We start from the raw sequence: 20,704 nt of genomic DNA, 5'->3' as shown, positions 1-20,704 counted from the left end.
AAGGGACCAGATATATGAATATTTGGATAGACATGGACTGATTAAGGATAGTCAGCATGACTTTGTGTGTTGTAGGTTGTGTCTAACCAACCTTACAGATTTTTACAAGGAAGTTATCAGGAAAGTTAATGAAGGCAAGACAATGGATGTTGTTTACATGGACTTTAGTAAGGCATTTGACAAGTTCTTGCATGGGAGGTTAGTCAAGGTTCAGTCACTTGGCATTCAAGGTGTGGTAATAAATTGGATGAGCATTGGTTTTGTGGGAGAAGCCAGAGAGTTGTAGTAGATGGTTGCCTCTCTAACTAGAGGGCTGTGACTAGTGGTGTGCCTCATCGATCAGTGCTGGGTCATTTGTTGTTTGTCATCAAAGTTCACGAGGATGATTCCAGGAATGAAGAGATTAACTATGAGGAGCATTTGGCAGCTTTGGGCCTGCACTCACTGAAATTTAGAAGAATGCGGGGAAGGGGGGTCTCACTGAAACCTACTGAATGTTGAAAGGACTAGATAGGATGGATGTGGAGAAGATGTTTCTTATGGTGGGGGTATCCAGAACGAGAGGGCACAGCCTCAAAATGGAGGGGAGACACTTTAGAACAGAGGTAAGGAAAAAAATTTTTAGCCAGAGAGTAGCGAATCTGTAAAATACTCTGCCACAGACTGCGGTGGAGGCCAAGTCCATGCACATATTTAAGGCGGAAGTTGATCGTTTCCTGATTGGTCAGGGCATCCAACAATATGACGAGAAGGCAGGTGTCTGGGGTTGAGTGGAATCAGGGATCAGCCACGATGGAATGCCTGATTCTGCTCCTATGTCTTATGGAATCATCTATATCAATGATATGGATGATAATGTGGTTAATTGGATCAGCAAATTTGAAGAGACACCAAGATTGGGGGTATAGTGGAGAGCGAAGATGACAATCATGGCTTTTAACGGGATCTGGACCAGCTGAAAAAATGGGCTGCAAAATGGCAAATAAATTTTAATACAGACAAGTATTACAACTCAGTAGGACCAACCAATATAGGTCTTACACAATGAACGGTAGGGCAATTAGGAGTGTGATAGGACAAAGGGATCTGGGAATACAGGTCCATAATTCGTTGAACGTGGCATCACAGGTTGATAGGGTTGTAAAGAAAGCATTTGGCATATTGGCCTTTATAAATCAAAGTACTGAGTACAGAAGATGGGATGTTATGTCGAACTTTTACAAGATGTTGGTGAGGCCTAATTTGGAGTATTGTGTGCAGTTTTGTTCGCAAACAAACAGGAAAGATGTAAATAAGGCTGAAAGAGCGCAGAGAAAATGTACAAGGATGTTGCCAGGACTGGAAGACCTGAAATATAAGGAAAGATTGATATCTACACAAGGCTGCTTAACAAGCTATGAGCCTATGGTATTACCGGAAAAATTCTAGCATGGATAAAGAAGTGGCTGATTGGCAGGAAGCAAAGAATGGGAATAAAAGGGAGCTGGTTGGCTGCCGGTGACTAGTAGTGTTTCACAGAGATTTGTGTTGGGACCTATTCTTTTTGTATTAAATGGCAATGATTTGGATGGTGGAACTGATGGCTTTGCTGTAAAGATGGCGGACAATACGAAGATAGGTGAGGGGTGGGTAGTTTTGAGGAAGTAAAGAAGCTACAGGTGGAATTAGACAGATTAGGAGAATGGGCACAGAAATGACAGATGGAATACAGTGTCAAGAAGTGTGTGGTCATGCACCTTGGTAGAAGAAAGGGTTGACTATTTTCTAAATGGAGAGAAAATACACAAAACTGAGGTGCAAAGGGATCAAGGAGCCCTTGTGCAGGATTCTCTAAAGGTTAATTTGCAAGTTGAATCTGTGGTGGGGAAGGAATATGCAATGCCAGAATTCATTTTCAAGAGGAGTAGAATATGAAAGCAAGGATGTAATGTTGAGACTTCATAAAGCACTGGTGAGGCCTCACTTAGAATATTATGAGCAGCTTTGGGCCACTTATCTTAGAAAGGATGTGTTGAAACTGGAGAAGGTGCAAAGAAGTTTCAGGAAAAGGATTCCAGGATTGAATGGCTTGTCATATGAAGAGTGTTTGATAGCTCTGGGACTATACCTGCTGGAATTCAGAAGAATGAGGGGTGATGTCATTGAAACCTATCAAATGGTGAAAGGCCTTGATAGAGTGGATGTGGAGAGGATGTTTCCTATGGTGGGAGAGTCTAACACCAGGGTACACAGCCTCAGAATAGAAGGGCGCTATTTTGGAACTGAGATGAAGAACTTCTTTAGCCAGAGAGTGATAAATGTGTGGAAGAGATCTGGTATGTCAACAAATACACTCAAAAACTTCTATAGATTTACCATGGAGAGCATTCTGACAGACTGCATCACTGTCTGCTAAGGGGAGGGGGCTACTGCACAGGACCGACAGAAGCTGCATAGGGTTGTAAATTTAGTCGGCTCCATCTTGGGTACTAGCCTATAAAGTACCTAGGACATCTTCAAGGAGTGGTACCTCAGAAAGACAATGTCCATTATTAAGGACCTCCAGCACCCAGGGAATACCCTTTTCTCACTGTTGCCATCGAGTAGGAGGTACAGAAGCCTGAAGGCACACACTCAGCAATCAGGAACAGCTTTTTCCCCTCTGCCATCTAATTCCTAAATGGACACTGAACCCTTGTACACTACCTCATTTTTATACATATTTGTTTTTGTACAACTTCTTTTAATCTATTCAATATACATATATTGTAATTGATTTAGTTACTTATTTTTTATTATTATTTTATTTTGTTTTTTTTCTTCTATATTATGCATTGCTTCTGCCAAGTTAACACATTTCATGTCACATGCCGATGATAATAAATCTGATTCTTATTCTGAATTTTTTGCCACAGGCAGCCATGGAGGCCATCTTTATGTATATCTAAAGCAAAGGTTGATAGATTCTTGATTGGTCAGGGCAAGAAGGAATACGGGGAGAAGGCAGGAGATTGGGGCTGAAAGGAAAATTTGATCAGCCATGATGAAATGGCAGAGCAGACTCAATGGTTCAAATGGCTTAATTCTGCACCTATATCTTATGGTCTTATGGGTTAGGACTTTATACGTTGGAACGCAGAAGACTGAGAAGAGATTTGATAGAGGTATACAGAATTATGAGGCATATAGATAAGATAAAAGCAAGCAGGCTTTTTCCACTGAGGTTGGGTGGGATTCCATCTAGAGGTCATTGGTTAAGGGTGAAAGGTGAAAAGTTTAAGGGGAACATGAGGGGAAACTTCTTCACTTCGAGGGTGGTGAGAATGTGGAATGAGCTGTCAGTGCAAGTGGTGGACTGCGAGCTCAATTTCAACGTTTAAGAGGAGTTTGTTTAGGTATATGGTGACAGGGGTCTGGAGATCTATGGTCCCGATTGATGCACTATCAATAACTCCAAAAGACTGGAAGTAGAGTAAATACTGAAAGGCTTTTATTAGCAGTAAAATGGACCACGTCCATGCTGGATGACTGCCCTGGACTGTGGGAGGAGCAGTGACACCATCACCTTTATCCAGGGGTCTGTCGGAGGAGCCACAGGAGCAGTCAGCAGAGGGACATGTCCAGACAGATATACATGGTTTACCACACCGATGTAATAGACAGTTTAAATGGCACAGCATGAACTAGATGGGCCAAAGGGCCGGTTTCTGCGTTGTGATTTTCTATGACTTTACTAGAGATTAATATCTAGAATAGGTAGGCTGTCTTATGAGTAAACACTAGAGAGGAATGGCTTATATTTGATGAGATTTAGAAAAGTGAGAGGAGATTTGACCAAAACGTACCTTAAGGGGCAGATGTGGAAAAGGTGTTTATTTTCATGTGAAACTCTTGAACTAGAGGTCATTTCTGTAAGGAAGGGGTTACCGTTTAAGTTCCTTGGAACTTCCACCAGAGGATAATGGATCAGAATTTTGGAATATTTTAAGGAAAGGGTAGATGAGTTCTTGATAAGGACATGAAAGGTTACCATTGTTAAATGAGATTGTGGAGGGGAGTTAACAATTAGGTCAGCAATCTTACTAGCGCTGCCTCAAGAGGCCAAGTGGCCTACTCTCATTCCCAATATGGTAGCAAATATGTTTTATGTTGTAAGCGGCACTATGATCTGGTTAGGTTTAATTTTGTACGTTGAAAGCCTGTCCAGTTATACAGCAAGTCTCATCTCAGTGCTTCAACTCTTTGCAAGGCCCCTTTTTTGTAAGACAAATAAGTTCCAAATGTCTTTTGGACTGTTTTTACATCATTTACATCATTTATTAAGAATAGCTTAAGGCTGGGACTAGATTAACAATGAAATAAATGCCATATTAAACTAACAGTTGCCATTGATAAGAATGGTGACATAAAGAGATGTTTGTAACAATACACTGGAGGAGGTGAGGCAGCTCTCAGCACCTAATTACACTCAAGATTCAAAGAAATATACTTCACCACTTCGGCTCTCATTTAATTATAGATATTTAAAAGCAGTAGATTTAGAGTTACCTCATTCATTCCTTCATCTCTGCTTAGACAAAGCACTTGTAAGGAAACTAAGAAAAAAGTAGCAACCATATAAAAATAAAACTAAAATAACAGTTTTATTCATGTATTACAGATCACAAGCATGCCATTATACTTTGCTCAAAATAATTCAACAACTTTTTTGAATAATCATTTAAAGTGGAGTTTCAAGTTGAAGTCACCTGCAACTAAACTTAACTGTGCACCAGGGGGCATTACACCATCCATGAATCAAAACATTTTTCATTCTCAAATTGAATAGCTCCTATAACATGGAAGCTGTGGGAGAGGAAAAAGGCATGATTATCTCTTACAAATTAAATTCAAAGGAAAACCTAATCTTGTAATACCTATAATGTTTGCATGCCTGTAATTATTCTGAAAGAATCTAGAAATACCAGTTACATCAAGATAGTGCAGGAACCCAGGGCATCCTAATCTGCACTCATTACTAAACTCAGTCTCCTCAGTTTAGTTGACCTACCTGTTGCACTGGACAAGATGCTTAAAGAACAAAGCCTGTCTTCAATGCTTTTTTGCTTCTCTTGAATGTACCCCGAGTTTACCGAATTCAGTGTAGATTGGTAGAACCATACAGGTAACATCAGAAATCCCTGCAAGAAATATGGCAAAAAGAAAGAATTTTATCTTTTATTTGATACAGAGGGTGAAACAGACCCATTCCCTGAAACATGACGAGGTTTTCTTGAAAAACTAAAATATCTTCTTTCACTATCAATACTGGTCCATTTTTAACATGATGCCAACAGAAAAACATGACGTGGTTGTCGAAGAAGAGATGGCTATGTGGAAATTTCATAGAAGGACATACTTATGGAGGAATAAAACATGCAATCAGGCCTTTCAAACCACAATCTGTGTGGGCCATCAAGTATGCATTTATTCTGATTCCAATTTCCAGCACTTGGCCGAAAGTCTTGCAAGCTGTAGCATTTCGGTGGCTCATCTAAATACTTAACATATGAAGAAACCAGATGGAATAAATAAGGATATTGCAATCACAAAGAAAAAAAGATTAGAATAATTAGCAAAAGAACTAGAGGTGAGACATTTTAACATAAATTATTATGATGTGGAAAGGACTGTGAAGAAGTGGTGAAAACAGATTGTTTTGGTTGACTGTTGAAAAGCTATTTCAGAGAGCTTTAGGCATTAGGGTGACAGGCTGAATCCTTTTGCTTTATTTGACCAGATACTGAACAACAAATGATAACAATTTTAAAAGTTTCTACAATTATAGAAAAGATGGCTGACTTTAAGAGTCTCCAGCTGAGTGAGGTGTACTACTACTCCACTGGAAAGATTGGAAATTGAAAAAAAAAGATAAAGTGAAATCCATCAGGACAAACACTAGTATGCAATACACATTAATTAAAAGCCATTGAAATAACTAGGCTAACTATTTTTTTAAATTTTTGCTTACATATAGTAAGTTTTGGCTGTTGTATATTTCTATTATAAAAGCTGAAACAGAATGTGTGGTGTGCTCTTCCAAATGGGTTCAAAGATTCACCTTTGGTGGAAGTCGCCCTTCCATGAGAACAAGTGTGTCTCCATTGGTTATTTTCATGTCTGCTACTGTAGCTTCCTACAAATACAAAAAAAAAGGAAATTACTACACAAACCTTAGGTTTTCATCCTTTCCTGTCAATTTTATACAAATGCCTCTTGCTGCTGAAAGCACAGACCCCATTTAAGAATCCTGGTGGATCAGAAGTCAAAGCCCAATAACCAAAGCCTAGAGACTGGAACCCCAGAGGCCTGTCCTGGGTTTGGACGACTGTCTGTCTGGAACAGGGCTCGTTTTGCTGTTGCTTTATTGCTTATCATGTTCCATTTTGCTGTGTTCTGTGTTGTTCTGCCGAGTATTGTCAGCATGCTATGTTGGTGCTGGAATGTGTGACAACACTTGTGGGCTGCCCCCAGCACATCTTTGGGTTGTTAACACAAAGGACATTTTTTTTACTCTATGCTTCAATGTACATGTGATAAATAAAATTAATCTGAATCTAATGGCTCTCAGCTGCCATTCAGTTTTTCATCTGAGCCAGTTTTCTGTGTGACACCCGGGGGGGGGGGGGGGTACAGTTTACTCCATAATGATCCAGTTAACTTCAAACACATTCTATCCAAGTACAATTGTAGAGTAACTGTCGAGATCAAGCAAAGGGTTCCCCTCCAACTGTTTATTGTTTTAACTTCTATTAGGTCCCATGTAAAAGTACTACATTAAAGCAAGCACTAGAGAGGGTGCAGAAGAGATTCACTTGGAACTTGCCTGATGGAGCTTTTTTTATTTTCAGGAAAAACTAGAGAGGCTGAGTATGTTTTCATTAGAATGGAGGAGACCAAGAAGGGGGAATCTGACAGAAGCATACAAAGTTATGAAGGGCAAAGTTAGGAAACCCTTCCCCATAAAGAGGGATCTAACATTAGATGGCATATGTTTATCATAAAACACAAGGGATTTAGAGGGGATGCGAGGAAGAACTTTTTCCACCAAAAGGACAATCTAGAACAGACAACCCCAATAGGTGGACCACAGGCCAGGTCCGGACCGCGAGAACCAAACGTCTGGACCATGCCGACCCTTTGGCACTTACATGAACGCACCTGTCATAACATGTAAATAAAGCGCGCGCTGCACTAATTTATTTTAACCTCATCCCACACCGTACACATTCTTTTTCTGTGTGACATCATGTCTCATCTAAATCAACTTAATCTGCAATTACAAGGCAACAACCACACTGTTGCTGACATGTACGAGGCGATTGAAGCTTTCCAGTCAAAGCTGAACCTTTTGGCAGGAGACATTCACGGGAAAAAGTTGCACTTTCCACGTCTGCGGGAGCATTGCGAGAAGAACGAAATGCGGGAGGATCCAGTGATGAAGGATTTCGTGATGAGCCTGGCAGAAAACTTCAGGGAACGATTTGAAAGCTCCCCTAAACTCTCAGGTGACATCCTCCCCTTCCTGAGATGGCCATTCTCCATTTCCGCTGACAGCCAGTGGATTGCAGAGGCCAAAAAGCTGGTGCCTTCCATAGATGAGGCAACTCTTCAGATGGAGGTCTTGGAAATGGGAACATCTGATTTGCTCAAAGCACAACACAAGGACATTGGGGCGAGTGACTTTTGGATCATCACCAAGCTCTATTCAAAAACACAAGAGCTATTGCAATGCTCCTACTCACACTGTTCCCCTCCACATACACGTGAGTCATCGTTTTCTTCAATGAACTCTATCAAGAACCAGGACAGAAACAGACTCTCCAATGCACATCTTGGCCAGTGCCTCAGGATTGCCACAATAGAACACAGGCCTGACATCAGGAGGATTGCCTCATCCCGTCGCTATCACTTCTCTCACTGACTGGTGAGTGAATCAATTTATTTTTGTCCATTTGTCAATCTTACTGTGGTATAATAATATTACAACAATAATACTGATAATTTCATTTATAGCTACACTTCATTCTTCAAATGCTATATAGCTTAATTAAAAAGAACAAATAGATTAAATGAGAGAACAGAAACATTGGAAAAGGCAGTACTACTGAAACTCATTGTGTGGAAGAGAAGTGTTCTCTGTGTGGAAGAGAAGTGGTGAAGACTACCATGTTTTGTGTGCGTGTGTTCGTTCATGTATTTTAAGTGCCAGATGAGTTCTCAATGTGACAGCTGACAGTTGTGATAGCTAGGTCATAATTAAATGGTTGGTTTTGGATTTATTTTGTTTCAAGAGTGCATTTTTTCTTCTGTGACTCACAACACAGGTTTGAGAATTACAGGCCTAAATTATTACTACTACTACTGCAATAATAATAATAATAATAATAATAATGGTAATAGCAGCAACAACATCTGCCCATAAAACAACTTACAGGTGTACTGAAAAGAAACTCTAGATGTTTTGGCCCTTGGCTTGGCATGCTTGACATAATTTGGCCCTTGGGGAAAACTAATTGGGGTACCCTGATCTAGAACCTAATGCCCAAGGCAGGAACTCTCAGCACATCTAGGTATCTCAAGGAGCAAATGAATCAGCGAAGCACAAGAAAATGAATTATAGGTAGGTACTTGGTCAGCATGGACATGGTAGACCAAAGGGTCTGTTTCTACATTTTATAAAGGCCTCGATGAGTTTACAAAATCAAATTATTGCCAAGAAATCTATTATTTGTATAAGACTGGCTGCACTATTTGGTGTCATTCTAACTGGTTTTTGGATTGGAAATGGTACAATTATAAACATTTTCATAGCATCACAACATTTTGGGAAAAAAATTCGTATTTAATATACAAAAGTAATTGAAATGACTTTCTACCTCACCTCATCTTTCAAAACTTCTCCAGCATCATAGCACCAATCAGTTTTCCTTAAATGCCAATTTTCTCCTGCAGAACAAACACAGATTTCCATGAGTGAACTCTTAATATTCTGATAGCAATTTCATAAACATTAATATTTTTCTCAACTTATGTTTCCTGAAGTATCCTTGAAAATTTAGTCTAAATCCAAGTTTATTTTGTTACCAGTGACAATGCAAATACTTTGCTGAATTCTTTACTGTCGATCGGGTTGAGCAGTCAAGGACATTAAGTTTCTTCATTTGAAGCCACTCATGCATTGCTCTGATAGTGTGCTTTGTGTCATTGTCCTGCTGAAAAATGAACTTCCCCAGTTTAAGCTTTCTGGTAGAGGCTAACAGGCTTTTACCAAGGATCTCTTTATTTTAGCAGCATTCATTTTCCCATCATTTCTGACCAGATTTCCAATCCCTGCTGCTGAAAAGCATACCCACAGCATATTGCTACTTCCTCCATACTTTACAGGAAGGATGCTGTTACCTGGCTAATGATTACACCACACGTACCACTAAAAAAAACATATCTTTGCCTGTAAAGACTGTGCAAAGTGTCACTTAGAAAATACTGTAAAGATGTGGAAGGAGGTCTTGTGGAAATGAGATTAAAGTAAAACTTTTTTGCTTCAACACTAAGCAGCACATGTGGCATAAGTCTAATATTGCGCATCAGCCAGGTAACACCATCTATGTGGTGGAGGTAGCATCATGCTATGGGGATGTTTTTCAGCAGCAGGGACTGCAAACCTGGTCAAAACTGATGGAAGAGTGAAAGCTACTAAATACAGAGATCCTAGATAAAAACCTGCTAGCATCTTTCAGCCGGGCAACAATCAAAATCACACTGCTAGAGCAATGCATGGAGTGGCTTTAAATGAAGAAAATTGATGTCCTTGAGTGGCCCAGTCAGAGTCCTGACCTTAACTCAATCGAACATCTCTGGCAAGATCTCAAGATTGCTGTCCACCACTGCTCCCCAATGAACCCAGCAGAGCTTGAGCATTTTTGCAAGGAGGAATAGGCATATATAGTGCAAGGCTGACAGAGGCTTATCTAAAGACTACTGGCTGTAATAGCTGCGAGAGATGGTTCAACTAAGTTCTCAGAATCAGGTTTATTATCACTGGCACGTGATGTGAAATTTGTTAACTTAGCAGCAGCAGTTCAATGCAATACATAATCTAACAGAGAAGGAAAAAAAATAAAAACAATAATAATAATAAACAAGTAAATCAATTACAGCATACGTATATTGAATAGATTTTTTAAAATGTGCAAAAACAGAAATCCTGTACACTAAAAAAAGTGAGGTAGTGTCCAAAGATTCAATGTCTATTTAGGAATCGGATGGCAGAGGGGAAGAAGCTGTTCTTGAATTGTTGAGTGTGTGTCTTCAGGCTTCTGAACCTCCTACCTGATGGTAACAGTGAGAAAAAGGCATGCCCTGGGTGCTGGAGGTCCCTTCTGTGACACCACTCCCTGAAGATGTCCTGGGTACTTTGTAGGCTAGTACCCAAGATGGAGCTGACTAGATTTACAACCTTCTGCAGCTTCTTTCGGTCCTGTGCAGTAGCTCCTCCATACCAGACATTGATGCAGCCTGTCAGAATGCTCTCCACAGTAAAACTATAAATGTTTTTGAGTGTATTTGTTGACAAGCCAAATCTCTTAAAACACCCAAAAAAGTATAGCTGCTGCCTTGCCTTCTTTATAACTACATCAATATGTTGGGACCAGGTTAGATGCTCAGAGATCTTGACACCCAGGAACTTGAAACTGCTCACTATCTCCACTTCTGATCCCTCTATGAGGATTGGCATGTGTTCCTTCGTCTTACCCTTCCTAAAGTCCACAATCAGCTCTTTCGTTTTACTGGCGTTGAGTGCCAGGTTGTTGCTGCGGCACCACTCCACTAGTTGGCATATCTTACTCCAGTACGCCCTCTCGTCACCACCTGAAATTCTACCGACAATGGTTGTATTGTCTGCAAATTTAATTATGGTATCTGAGCCATGCCTAGCCACACAGTCATGTGTATTAGAGAGTAGAGCAGTGGGCTAAGTACACACCCCTGAGGTGCGCCAGCGTTGATCGTCAGCGAGGAGGATATATTATCACCAATCCACACAGACTGTGGTCTTCCGGTTAGGAAGTCAAGGATCCAATTACAGAGGGAGGTAAAGAGGCCCAGGTTCTGCAACTTCTCAATCAGGATTGTGGGAATGATGGTATTAAATACTGAGCTATAGTCGATGCACAACATCCTGACGTAGCTGAACAAAGGAGGATGAATAATTTCAAACTTCACTATTTTCCCTGTTTTTTGGACTCTCTACTGTGTAAAAAAGGAGCATGTGATTCTTAAATAAAAGTCCCCAGTTAAATTGATCAAAATCCTTGGTTGTAATACTCAAATTTATGTGAACAAAGGGTTGAGGGCTGAATACTTTCACAAGACACTGTAAACTAAAATAGGCAGTCAAACTATTGTAGGAGTTGGAATTCTTAAGTACCTGATAATCCAGCTTTCTCTAACATCAGCTTCAAGCACTGAAACGAGAGGTAGTAAGGTTGGAATGAAAGGTCATTTGAAACAATTACAACATATGGTAATGTTAAACATATAAACTACTCAAAAGTTTATCAAAGAACTAATTTACAAAAATAGCAGTCTTGGAGATTTTAAAAAGAGTAGTAACAACTGCATAATTTATTACACCAAGACAAAAAATTAAGGATAGAATCCTTGAAATAAGCAGGTCATAGAAAACAGTTGTGATGGTGGAATAAAGGGAAGCAAAATACATATCACAAGTCTAGAAAAATAAGGAGCTTTTAAACTGTGTGTATACTGTGAACTGTAAACTGTGTGTACACACACTCGCACATTTAGGCAGTTTTAGAGCTGGAGTTAATGGTAAAAAGAAAATAAATGATCATGGATAAAGATCGATCTGGTCCTCAGGTTGAAGAACTAAACTGGAAAAAGGCCAAATTTGAAGAAATGAGAAAGGATCTAAAAAGTGTAGATTGGAACAGGTTGTTCTCTGGCAAGGAAGTGATTGGTAAGTGGCAGGCCTTCAAAGAAGAAATTTTGAGAGCGCAGAGTTTGTATGTTCCTGTCAGGGTTAAAGGCAAAATGAATAAGAATAAGGAACCTTGGTTCTCGAAGGATATTGGAACTCTGATAAAGAAGAAGAGAGAGATGTATAACATGTATGGGCAACAGGGAGGAAATAAGATGCTTGAGGAGTATAAAAAAGAGTAAGAAAATACTTAAGAAAGAAATCAATCAGGAGGGCTAAAAGAAGACATGAGGTTGCTTTGGCAGTCAGGGTGAAGGATAATCCTAAGAGCTTCTACAGGTGTGTTAAAAGCAAAAGGATAGTAAGGGATAAAATTGGTCCTCTTGAAGATCAGAGTGGTCGGCTATGTATGGAACCAAAAGAAATGGGAGAGATATTAAATGGGTTTTTTGCATCTGTATTTACTAAGGAAACTGGAATGGAGTCTATAAGAGGAGGAGTTGCTTGCTGTCTTGAGGCAAATCAGAGTAGATAAATCCCCAGGACCTGACAGGGTATTCCCTCGGACCTTGAAGGAGACTAGTGTTGAAATTGCAGGGGCCCTGGCAGAAATATTTAAAATGTCGATATCCGCGGGTCAGGTGCCAGAGCATTGGAGGATAGCTCATAGAAACATAGAAAATAGGTGCAGGAGTAGGCCATTCAGCCCTTCGAGCCTGCACCGCCATTCAGTATGATCATGGCTGATCATCCAACTCAGAACCCTGTACCTGCTTTCTCTCCATACCCCCGATCCCTTTAGCCACAAGGGCCATATCTAACCTCCTCTTAAATATATTCAATGAACTGGCCTCAACTGTTTCCTGTGGCAGAGAATTCCACAGATTCACCACTCTCTGTGTGAAGAAGTTTTTCCTCATCTCGGTCCTAAAAGGCTTCCCCTTTATCCTTAAACTGTGACCCCTTGTTCTGGACTTCCCCAACATCAGAAACAATCTTCCTGCATCTAGCCTGTCCAATCCCTTTAGAATTTTATACGTTTCAATAAGATCCCCCCTCAATCTTCTATATTCCAGCGAGTATAAGCCTAGTCGATCCAGTCTTTCTTCATATGAAAGTCCTGCCATTCCAGGAATCAATCTGGTGAACCTTCTTTGTACTCCCTCTATGGCCAGAATGTCTTTCCTCAGATTAGGGGACCAAAACTGCACATAATACTCTGGATGCAGTCTCACCAAGGCCTTGTACAACTGCAGTAGAACCTCCCTGCTCCTATATTCGAATTCTTTTGCTATGAATGCCAACATACCATTTGCCTTTTTCACCACCTGCTGTACCTGCATGCCCACTTTCAATGACTGGTGTACAATGACACCCAGGTCTCGTTGCAACTCCCCTTTTCCTAATCGACCACCATTCAGATAATAATCTGTTTTCCCGTTCTTGCAACCAAAGTGGATAACCTCACATCTATACACATTAAATTGCATCTGCCATGAATTTGCCCACTCATCTAACCTATCCAAGTCACCCTGCATCCTCTTAGCATCCTCCTCACAGCTAACACTGCTGCCCAGCTTCGTGTCATCCGCAAACTTGGAGATGCTGCATGTAGTTCCATTGTTTAAAAAAGGCTCAAAAAGTAAGCTGGGAAGTTATAGGCTGGTAAGTTTGACATCGGTAGTAGCTAAATTATTGGAAGGAATACTAAGAGATAGGATAGACAGGGACTTATTAGAAAAAGTCAGCATGGCTTTGTGCGTGATAGGTCATGTTTAACTAATCTATTAGAGTTTTTTGAGGAAGTTACCAGGAAAGTGGATGAAGGGAAGGCAGTGGATGTTGTATACATGGACTTCAGTAAGGCCTTTGACAAGGTCCTGCATGGGAGGTTAGTTAGGAAGATTCAGTCGCTAGGTATACATGGTGAGGTAGTAAATTGGATTGGACATTAGCTCAATGGAAGAAGCCAGAGAGTGGTAGTGGAGGATTGCTACTCTGAGTGGGGGCCTGTGACTAGTGGTGTGCCACAGGGATCAGTGCTGGGTCCATTGTTATTTGTCATCTATATCAATGATCTGGATGATAATGTGGCAAATTGGATCAGCAAATTTGCTGATGATACAAAGATTGGAGGTGTAGTGGACAGTGAGGAAGGTTTTCAAAGCTTGCAAAGGGATTTGGACCAGTTGGAGGAATGGGCTGAAAAATGGCAGATGGAGTTTAATGCAGACAACTGTGAGGTATTGCACTTCGGAAGGTCAAACCAAGGTAGAACATACAATATAAATGGTAGGACACTGAGGAGTGCAGTAGAACAGAGGGATCTGGGAGTACAGATACATGATTCCCTAAAAGTGGCGTCACAAGTAGATAGGGTCGTAAAGAGAGCTTTTGGTACATTGGCCTTTATAAATCAAAGTATTCAGTATAAGAGTTGGAATGTAATGGTGAGGTTGTATAAGTCATTGGTAAGACCGAATTTAGAGTATTGTGTGCAGTTTTGGTCACCTAATTACAGGAAGGATATTAATAAGGTTGAAAGAGTGCAAAGGTTTACAAGAACGTTGCCGGGACTTGAGAAACTGAGTTACAGAGTAAGGTCGAATAGGTTAGGACTTTATTCCCTGGAGCGTAAGAGAATGAGGGGGTAATTTGATAGAGGTGTATAAAATTATGATGGGTATAGATACACTGAATGCAAGCAGGCGTTTTCTACTGAGGCTAGGGGAGAAAAAACCAGAGGTCATGGGTTAAGGGTGAAAAGCTTAAAGGGAACATTGGTGGGGCTTATTCATGCAGAGAGTGGTGGGAGTGTGGAATGAGCTGCCAGATGAAGTGGTGAATGCGGGCTCACTTTTGACATTTAAGAAAAACTTGGACAGGTATATGGATGAGAGGGGTTTGGAGGGATATGGCCAGTGGGACTGGGCAAAAAAATGGTTCGGCACAGCCAAGAAGGGCCAAAAGGCCTGTTTCTGTGCTGTAATGTTCTATGGTTCTAAAGGCAATTTGGATAACACCCTGATGCAAGAGAATGAGGTTATAAATAAGATGCCAAGGCCAAATGAAAGACATTTGGGGCAGGGGCAATGGGAGAGATGAGGCATGGTCTAGCATAATTTTCAATATGCAGCAATTTAGGCAGAGTGAGGAATGGGCTTAGCCCAGTAGTCAACACATCTTTGATCCCAACTTATGACAATGTCATAGGTTGAGTTTTTTTAATATATATATATAAAACCTGTGCTATACCTGGATTGCTGCGGTCATAAAGTAAATACAATGAAAAACTGTTAATTATTTAAAAAATCTATTCATAAACTGGTACAAAATTAACAGGTGCAGACTATAAAGCAAAAGCAAAATAGGTTAAGCGTATGAGAGTTTATCAAAATATTCACATCCAATCTCACTGCCAAAGAATGATTTTGTAACTTTAAACAAAACACTCAACTACTTGAAAATATAAGAACAGTTTTCAAACAGGGAATCACTACTGATTTGTTCCTCTGACTTCCCCTCACAACCCTAAGTCCACTACAATCTCCATCATTAAGCATTGGTGATAACTGCATAATTAAACAGTTGAGATATTCCTCCATATGATTAGTCAATAGAAACCAGAGGATCATTGTAATATTGTAAATATAGAAAATATACTACTTCCTTCTGTGTTGATTACCTAACATTAAATATTTGGAAGTGTGGCATGCAGAATAATTGATAAAAAAAAGCTAGAAAATAAGCTGAAAAATGGCAGATGGAATTTAATGAAGACAAGTGTAAGGTGTTGCACTTTGGCAGAACAAACCAAGGTAAGACATATAGTGAATATCAATCCATAACTGCTTGAAAATGGCATCTCAGGTAGATATGTTGGTAAAGGGGTTTTGGCACAATGGCCTTCATAAAGCAAGGCAATGAGTACAGGAATTGAGTTGCTATGTTGAATTTGTATAAAATCTTGATGAGGCCAAATTTAGAGTACGTGTGCAGTTTTGATCACCTACTTACAGGAAAATTACCAATAAGGTTGAAGAGTTCAGAGAAAATTTACACAGATCTTGCCAGGATTTGAGGGCCCAAGTTACTGAATAATAGGCTGAATAACTTAGGGCTTTATTCTCTGGAGTACACAAGAATAAGCAGAGATTTGATAAAGGTATACAAAATTATGAGGGGTAAAGATAGGGAGAATGCATGAAGATCTTTTCCCCTCAAGTTGGGAGATCTAGATCTAGAGGTCATAAATTCAGGGTGAAAGGTGAAATTTTTTAAGAGAAATCAGAGGGGGAGCTGCTTCACTCAAAGAATGGTTCAAGTGTAGAATGAGCTGCCAGCAGAAGTAATAGATGTGGGTTCAATTGTAACACTTAAGAGAAGTGAGAGAGATGGAGGGTTATGGTCTGTGTAGTGTTAGGAAGAAAATCAGGCTGATATGGAATAGATGTGCCAAAGCGCCCGTTTATGTGCTCTAAGACTCTACGACTCTATAAATAAAATATCAGGGAACATGAAACTAAAGAGGGTAGAGAAAAGACAAAGATCAGTTTTGATCTATATGAAAAATGATCAGCTCATGGGGCTAAGCTCCACCTTTCTGTATTTGTATTTTTAATATAACCTTTCATAAAATACTTGCGCCTAACACTGTATTCATTACAAGATTTTATTTAATATTTGTAAACTTTAATAATTTAAAATGTCATTTAATGGAAGTTTGACATTTACAGGTTTATATACATATGATATACACCAGACAGAAAGCATTATTCATAGAACTAAGTGATCACACCAGGCATTGGTCATAAGGAAGCTACAATAAAAGCTGCTTTAAAAAAAATCTCTGACAGGGTACACCCGCTTTTTACCTCTCGGACTGAGACGCTCCGTTCTACCACAATCTCCATTTCTGAGTTTAAGTGAATTCTGTCCCCAATAGTGAAATACAAGAACAGCTAGATTAAAAAAAGGATAAATTGTCAATCACATTGAATGATAATGTTCAATTGCACCAGTGATGAATTGGAGAAAGTGCTGAAAAATCTGACAAGATCTGGCAGAACAAATCAACATGCAATGCCACACATATTCTGGAAACAGGTCTATTTCAAGTTAAATCAATAGACTACCTAATTAGTTCAGATAAAGTGCAGTGAGTAGGGAAAATTCGATGAATAATTTAAGTAATAAACATTTCATTAGTCTACTAAAAGAAACAATAAATTGAGACATACTGAATTAATAGCCTGAACTAACTCACATTTCTCAGCATAAATATCTATTAAATTTCAAGGCTCTTGGACAAATGCAGAATCATCAATTTTTCTCTGCCAAAATTAGTAATTTAAAAATAGTTAGAATTGATTTTATTTTCAAAATTTTCATACAACTTATGAAAATGTTTTATTTTTACTGATTGTAAAACGTGTCTGCACGACGTATGACAAGGCTGGGGGGAGGGAAGTCTTTAAAAATCAATAGTTTTCCAGAGGAATTTCATGGGCAAATGCACATCCATTGTCACTTGAGGCTGTGCAGCCTATCTGCACAGCTGTGTTGCTTACAGCCCTCAGATATTATCCTCTTGTATCCTGAGATTACTTCAGGGGAATAAGGAACCTGAACAGTAAGTGCAGGTAGTGCATGGGCTTAGGAAGATCAGGCCAATATGCATTTATCATTTAATTACCACAGAAAAGGCTGTGACTATGCAAACTATTTAATTTGAAATAAAAGACTGCTGAAGTGACTCAGTGGATCAGGCAGCATCCGTAGAGGGAAATGGGACAGTCCAGGATCCAGGTCAACTGCAGCCTGGATGAAGGGTCTCCACTCAAGAATTCAACAGTTCGTTTTTGCCCTGAGTTCCAGACTTTGCAGTTTTTGTGTTTCCAAACTATTGAGCTCTTCCATTGGATATGATCCAAGCTACAAGAATGAAAGAGTCCAGCATGTCAGGAGTAGTGACTTTGCCCAATACATCACAGGCACATTCCTTCCCATCACTGGTAATACCTACAGGAGGTACTGCCTCAATAAAGCAACATCTATCATCAAAGATTCCCACTATTTGGCCCATTCCCTCTTTTTACCGCTATCAGGAGGTACAGAAGTTTAGAATTCCACTGGGTTCAAGAATAGTTACTCACCCTTCAATGATTCGACTTTTGAATCGACCAGCAAAAGCATTATCACTGCAAATTAGCAAGACTATAACCACTTTGCAGTAAAATAGATTTGTTGTTCCAGTTGTATTCTTTCTTATAATTATGTTTTTCTTGTGACTCTGCTTGTATGATGTTGTCTACTTGTGATACTGCTGAAGCTAAGTTTTTAATACATGTACTTGTGCATAAGACAATAAACTTGATTTTCACTATGAAATGTGTTCAGCACTCTCAATCCATGAAGCCAAACTTGTAACTATGGTAAAAGCAAAATCCCTGGAAATGGAAACTATCATTCTAATGCTTCTGAACTTAAAGCAACATAGAAAAACTTTTAATTTATTTTGCTCACACTTGGATTCTACCTTACAAAGAATTTTAGCGACATATTGTGATTTTTTTCCTAGTTTATTTCTTTTTCAAACCTCAGTGCTGGCATTTCTTTCCAACAAACTCTAAACACCATAGCTTAAAGTAATTCTCTCCGAGAATTAGCAGAGTGCACTGAACAGTATTAGAAGAAACAAATGCAAATATGAATAATTGTTTAGCACTTTCACCTTTAAAAGCAAGAAATAGCACTTGTCAATACAGTTTGGAAACTACCCTAATCTCTCTTACCTGTGTGTCAGTTGGAGTGCAGCCAGGAAAAAGTGCCAAAGTGCTTCCTGTTTTCAACCCAGCATCTTTCACAGCCAAATTTTCATATACTGGAGGCAAGATGCAAACAGATATCAAGGACAAGCATATGGATCAAAGAGAAAATCATGTATGACTTCTCCCAAAAACAAGAGGCAATCGAGTTCAAGGTAGACAGAAGGAGAAACCCATTGAGCCCATTATAAGAGTAGTGCACTCACCTGGTGGGAGGAGCTTTCCAACTCTGTCAATTGGTCTCAGACAGATTTCATTCTCTGCAAGACAAAATAACATCGAATTAACTAGATCTATGTGTAGTAGCTGTTTAAAAAAACATAGTTTCATCAAACTTATTCAAAAAATGATTCAATCTGTGTCCCTTTTCCTGCCTGGTTAGTAAAAGAGAACCAATTCTCACTGATTAAGACTTCCAGTGAGAAACAATGAAGTTCCATCTATATATTTTTCCTTAACTTTGGCATTCAAAGCATTTTGAGTGTATAAGGTACTTTTCAAGTGCATATTGCAATGTAGGGGATACACAGCAAACTGCAAGTTTTTGCAAACAGGTTTGTATTTATGAGTAAATAATGTTTTATTGTTATATCACACTGGTGTGGGTAACATCATTAGATGAAGCAAAATATTAATCATGTTCTTACACCTCAAGTATAGCCTCCTCCCATCATCAACCGAAGGTGTACATACACCTAGTGGCTACTTTACAAGGTACACCATTACAACTGCTCGTTAATGCAAATATCTAATCAGCCAATTATGTGGCAGCAACTCAATGCATAGAAGCATGCAGACATGGTCAAGAGGTTCAGTTGTTTAGACCAAACATCAGAACGGGGAAGAAATGCAATCTAAGTAACTTTGATGCCCGAATGATAGTTGGTGCCAGATGGGGTGGTTTGAGTATCTCAGAAACTGCTAATATCCTAGGATTTTCACATACAACAGTCTTTAGAGATTATAGAGAATCATGTGAAAAACAAAAAAACATCCAGTGAGTGGCAGTTCTGTGGGTAAAATCGCCTTGTTAATGAAAGAGGACAGAGCAGAATGGTCAGACTGGTTCGATCTGACAAAGGCAACAGTAACTCAAACAACCGCACATTACAACAGTGGTGTGCAGAACAGCATCACTGAATGCTCTTTGTATCAAACCCTGAAGTGTATGGGGAAAAAAGCAGAAAACCATGAACATACAAAAATACACTCAGTAGCCACTTTATTAGGCACCTCCTGTACATAATAAAGTGGCCACAGAGTGTATGTTGGATTACACAGAAAACTGAATCGTACTGGATAGTGAGAATTCCTGTAAAAAAAAATTGTCTTTACTTACAAAAGTACTCATTACCTTTTCCACTACTTTCCTCCAGTTTCTCAATTGCATTAGATTTAATTTCTGAAATGAGCTGAAAGAAAATAAAACAAAAAAATGGTTTAGCAAATAATTCACATAATGATCCAATCACATAGAACTAACCGTTATGACTGTGACCAAGTCTCTGGAGAAATTGTTAGATATGAAAGTCTTCATTCATCTCAACAAGCTTTTTTTATATACTTCAAAAATAAACTTCATTCACAACAAAAATATATGAAAAGAAAAAAAAGAGTGCAACATTTTACATTCATGGTCATTAGCAGATTAACATTTTTTTTAAAAACCATGGTACCATTGTCAATTATGTGGCCACTGGGGTGATACACCCTTCTGTTGTTTGAGGGCCTTCACCCCCACCCAACTGAGCCCTTCAATGTGCAGTAGCAGGTAGAGCTTCCTTACAGAACTTTGGTATAAGCTGCACTAAACTTCAGTGGATCCCTCAATTCGTGGTCTTGTAGCCTGGAATGTGCCTTTCAGCAGCATCTCACTGTGCCAGAAGACAAACAAGTTTTGGGCAGACCAAAGAGG

At 39.4% G+C, this 20,704-nt stretch overlaps 1 protein-coding gene across 6 annotated transcripts in view; it reads right to left on the bottom strand.

The window, feature by feature from the left end:
- usp40 (ubiquitin specific peptidase 40) overlaps positions 1 to 20,704 on the bottom strand; it is a 132,752-nt gene that overhangs the window by 27,821 nt on the left and 84,227 nt on the right. For all 6 annotated transcript variants that reach the window (XM_073046574.1, XM_073046571.1, XM_073046570.1 and 3 more), the window contains 8 exons: positions 20,144 to 20,201; positions 18,996 to 19,049; positions 18,757 to 18,845; positions 16,837 to 16,923; positions 11,450 to 11,486; positions 8,903 to 8,967; positions 6,080 to 6,154; positions 5,030 to 5,159 (listed from right to left, as the gene is read on the bottom strand). In XM_073046574.1, coding sequence (XP_072902675.1) covers positions 5,030 to 5,159; positions 6,080 to 6,154; positions 8,903 to 8,967; positions 11,450 to 11,486; positions 16,837 to 16,923; positions 18,757 to 18,845; positions 18,996 to 19,049; positions 20,144 to 20,201 — 595 coding nt within the window. The remainder of the gene's footprint in view (positions 1 to 5,029; positions 5,160 to 6,079; positions 6,155 to 8,902; positions 8,968 to 11,449; positions 11,487 to 16,836; positions 16,924 to 18,756; positions 18,846 to 18,995; positions 19,050 to 20,143; positions 20,202 to 20,704) is intronic.

This window comes from Hemitrygon akajei, chromosome 5, assembly GCF_048418815.1.
Source record: "Hemitrygon akajei chromosome 5, sHemAka1.3, whole genome shotgun sequence".
Lineage (NCBI taxonomy): Eukaryota > Metazoa > Chordata > Chondrichthyes > Myliobatiformes > Dasyatidae > Hemitrygon > Hemitrygon akajei.
Note: the sequence above shows the minus strand (reverse complement) of the source record. Positions and strands in the feature narration are given on the sequence as shown.